Source organism: Dermacentor albipictus, chromosome 7, assembly GCF_038994185.2.
Source record: "Dermacentor albipictus isolate Rhodes 1998 colony chromosome 7, USDA_Dalb.pri_finalv2, whole genome shotgun sequence".
In the NCBI taxonomy this organism is placed as follows: domain Eukaryota; kingdom Metazoa; phylum Arthropoda; class Arachnida; order Ixodida; family Ixodidae; genus Dermacentor; species Dermacentor albipictus.
The window spans coordinates 19,460,512-19,464,288 of record NC_091827.1 but is presented as its reverse complement, the minus strand read 5'-3'; the positions used below and the strand labels follow the sequence as shown (position 1 = coordinate 19,464,288).

Sequence of the window (3,777 nt, the reverse complement as noted above, 5' to 3'; positions counted from 1 at the left end):
CATCGATTTCTCCTGCTAATATTGCTTTCATGTCACTCCCCACGCTGCTATATGCCGTCACCGCGGCAGCTTTTGCCGGAAAATGTACGCAGGGAGCGCTTCGCGCCTCGCATTGTTAGTGGCAGCGCCTTCCGTAATTTCGCATTTGAAGAGCACTTACTCCATAACAGTTCACAAAATGTACTTGACTTGGTATAAGCAACCGATCTCTTGGCCAACCTCCCCATATATAGTGGGTATGAATCACGACTTGGGTGAACAGCAACAGCAGCAGCAGCTTGAAGAAGAGGAGGCGCGGCATCTCGAGCAGCAGCGGCGGCGGCTTCGGCCCGCCCGCGACCCCTTCGCCATGTCGTCGGACGATGACGACGGGGACGCGGGGATTCTGCACCTGCTGGAGACGGCCGCGCGCGCCGCGGTCGTCGCGTTCACGCTGACGTTCGTCGCGTGGCTCTACTGCCGGCTGAGCCAGCGCCGCTGCAAGTGCGCCGCCCGGCTCGAGGGCAAGACGGCCCTGGTGACCGGCGGCAGCGCGGGCATCGGCTACGAGACGGCCAAGGCGCTGGCGTCGCGCGGGGCGCGCGTCATCTTCACCTGCCGCAACATGGAGGTGGGCCGCCAGGCGCTCGCCTCCATGATCGAGGCGAGCGGCGGCGGCGACGTGGTGCTCAAGCACCTCGACCTCTGCTCGCTGTCCTCGGTGCGCCGCCTGGCGGCCGACGTCCTGGAGACCGAGCCCCGACTCGACCTGCTCGTCAACAACGCGGGCCGGTCGGCGCCGCCGCAGCGGTCGCTCACCGTCGACGGCTACGAGACGACCATACAGAGCAACCACCTGGGCCACGCGCTGCTCACGGGCATGCTGCTCGACCTGCTGCGCCGCTCGGCCCCGTCGCGCGTCGTCGTAGTCTCGTCCATGGTGCACGCGTGGACGCAGCTGGACCCGGACGACCCCTTCCTCGAGCACCACTACACGCCGAGCCGCGCGTACGGCCTCTCCAAGCTGTACAACGTGTACTTCGCCCGCGAGCTGGCCGACAAGCTCCGCGGCGAGCAGGTCACCGTCAACGCCCTCCACCCGGGCCTGGTCAAGTCGCGCTTCTTCCGCGAGCCGCCCATCACGTACTGCTCCAAATTCCTGCGATACGCCGTCATACCGCTATTCTCAAAGGTGCCCGCAGATTTTTCGAAGAGAAGGTTTTCGTAGTTAACACTGCACACGGGTTTGGCGTATCTGGCATTTGGGTATCTTGTAACCGCATCCCGAAAGAAAAAAAATCAACGACCCTTTCGCGGCTTCAGAACGCCGTAGCGAGTTACAAGAGTTACGAAAATGTAGGTCTCAACGAGACAATAAGCGAGGATTAGTTTCAAAGCGGGTAATATTAACGATGCGAGCGTAATTAGCGTCAATATAGTCGAGATTTAACCCCATTGCACTTAGCCCCTGTAAAGGGTGCAACTGCGTAGATACATACATGTTGAGGCAAAGCCACCGTACGGGACAATATTGAGAAATGGAGCGGGTTCGCGTGGACCAAGCTGTGCTCGCGCGATACAATGATGTCTAGAAGGCGGCTTCGGTGGTGCCCACAAAAAGAGAGAATTAGTGGGCCAGTAGGTAAAATTAACGGTACGGGCGTAATTAGCGCCAATATGGACGAAAATTAGCCGCACGTACTGCACCATAGCCTGCGCGCTATCTCCGGGATCTGCCCACCTGGCGTCTTGGTTAAAAAGAAACAGAAGCAAATGTCGACGCTAAAGATGACAACGAATAAGATACGAAATCAGTGAATAATGACCATGAATAAGAGAGAGAGGATAGAGATATATATAATCATTTAATCATCGAATAGTTCGAACCACCGTACGTGTACGTCAACCTTGTCTTCTTTAGCGTCGACACTTGGTTGACCCTCTTTTTTTTTATTTTCTCACAAGCCTAATCTAGCCGTGAAAGCCCAGGCCATACACACTTGTGCACCCGCCTATCTCTGCAGTTACGTACTGCACTTCCTGACCTTGCGATGACGTCGTTGCAGTATATCTCAGCAAGTGTGATTGCATTTGTTCCATTGATCGTTGTCTGCAAAAGCAGCACCAGCGTTTAAATTTTCTTCAGGCGGAATATTTTCTACCCATAATTAAAATACATTTAGTGCCTAAGTGAACTATGTGTAGCTTGAAAATCCTTTCTTTCTATTTTTGCAGAAATTGACACCCTACTGCTGATAGGAGCAGTAAATAAAGTAGCACAAACTCCCACTGACGATTTGAATGCATTCGAGATGTGCGATGAAAGTGATCCACGGCACAATTCAAGAAGTAATGCACTCTCCGCCGCACTGGGGGATTGGACAGAATGTGCTATACAAACACTGCCAAGGAAAGCAGTTGTCGCCTTGAAGAAGACAATTCTCTTTGTCGAAACGCTGTCTTCAGTGGCATCCCCTGCTCGACCTTAAACTCTTATGTATATGTATACTTGTATACATTGAGTCGACTGTCGCCTACTGTACTATCTTTCATCTAGGCTGCTTATGTATCTGTTAGTTTACCGGGTGACATATAACTGATATCAACTGCATTTCGAAACGGAACAATCGGTTGATCGAGCTTTTGCAGTGCATGCACCAACACCAGAGCAACGATAAACGCGTGCGTGTTGTCGCCGTGTCTGCTGCAGTCGCCCTCGGAGGGTGCCCAGACGAGCATCCACCTGTGCCTGGCACCCGAGTTGGCGCACACGACGGGCCGCTACTTCATGGACTGCCGCGAGGCGAGGCCAGGCGCGCACGCCCTGGACCCGGTGCTCCAGCGGCAGGCCTGGGAGATCACCGAGCAGGCGCTCAACGTGCGCCTATGCAACTGAGCGGACGCCACGTCGAAAGCATGTCTAAAGCCTTGCCAGCTGTGCTGCTGTTGTGGAGTTAACAAAATCTGTTGCTCTATTCGGAGACGTTGCGGGTTAACTTGCAGACGCGGTATAGTTTGGGGAAGCAACGAGTTTTGCGCGAGTTGTCGCGTTACGGTTGTTGTTATTGATGGTCGCGATGATGACGATGATGATCTGTGTAGTACGTTCTCTTCTCCTTTGGATCGGTTGATGTGCGAGAAGATCGATCCGGATCTGGTACTCGTCTAAAATAATTAAAACATGCAAGAAAAAGGAAAGAAAACCGAATAAACGGTTCGTCTTATATATAGTCACATCACTTAGTTAATTGTGGTCGTCCTAAAGTCTCGGGAGCGCCACCGAAATTCCAGCAGCCTTTTTTGGTCACTTCAGCAGCCTTCCATGTGCGAGCGCTATAGCTAGCCTTTTGAGCGAAAGTCCATCGAGATTTATAGCATATTGCAGGCATCCGGAGCTGCGAAGCATGCAAGGTTCACTTGCGCTGGACGCAAGATTCCAGGATGCTATACCGGAGGATGTGACTTATTTGCCTGCAATACATTTCAAGGCCCGATCCATGATCCTCTTGCGTGATATTTTCTTCTGCCTGGTGACACGGAAACGAAGCAAGCCTAAAGCTTTTTGCTGCCCACGGCATCCGTTATTTTACCCTTCTCTTGACAGTCGACTTTGCACTGAACCGATCTGAGCCGCACAAATTCCTCAATAATGACGCTTCCTAAATGTCAGAACGGTCTGTTCCCTGATGTCACAGCCGTCTGTTTTTGAAGGTGCGCGTTTGTACCCGCGAGCTGTCTTCAGGCAACGAACTATCTCGCCTACTAACAAATGAAGTCGGTCAATATGTAAGTCGGCAA

At 53.0% G+C, this 3,777-nt stretch overlaps 1 protein-coding gene across 1 annotated transcript; it reads left to right on the top strand.

Moving 5' to 3' along the window:
* The first annotated feature begins 223 nt into the window (after positions 1-223).
* Positions 224-3,213, top strand: LOC135896366 (retinol dehydrogenase 14-like). The gene is made up of 2 exons (XM_065424748.2): positions 224-1,171; positions 2,690-3,213. The coding sequence occupies exons 1-2, from the start codon at positions 239-241 to the stop codon at positions 2,873-2,875; spliced, it is 1,119 nt and encodes a 372-aa protein (XP_065280820.2). The 5' UTR covers positions 224-238; the 3' UTR covers positions 2,876-3,213.
* Positions 3,214-3,777: the final 564 nt, after the last annotated feature.

Coding starts and splice junctions, on each gene's coding strand:
- LOC135896366 (XM_065424748.2), top strand. CDS start 239: ATGAATCACGACTTGGGTGAACAGCAACAGCAGCAGCAGCTTGAAGAA. Junction 1,172..2,689: donor TCATACCGCTATTCTCAAAG/GTGCCCGCAGAT, acceptor TGTCTGCTGCAG/TCGCCCTCGGAGGGTGCCCA.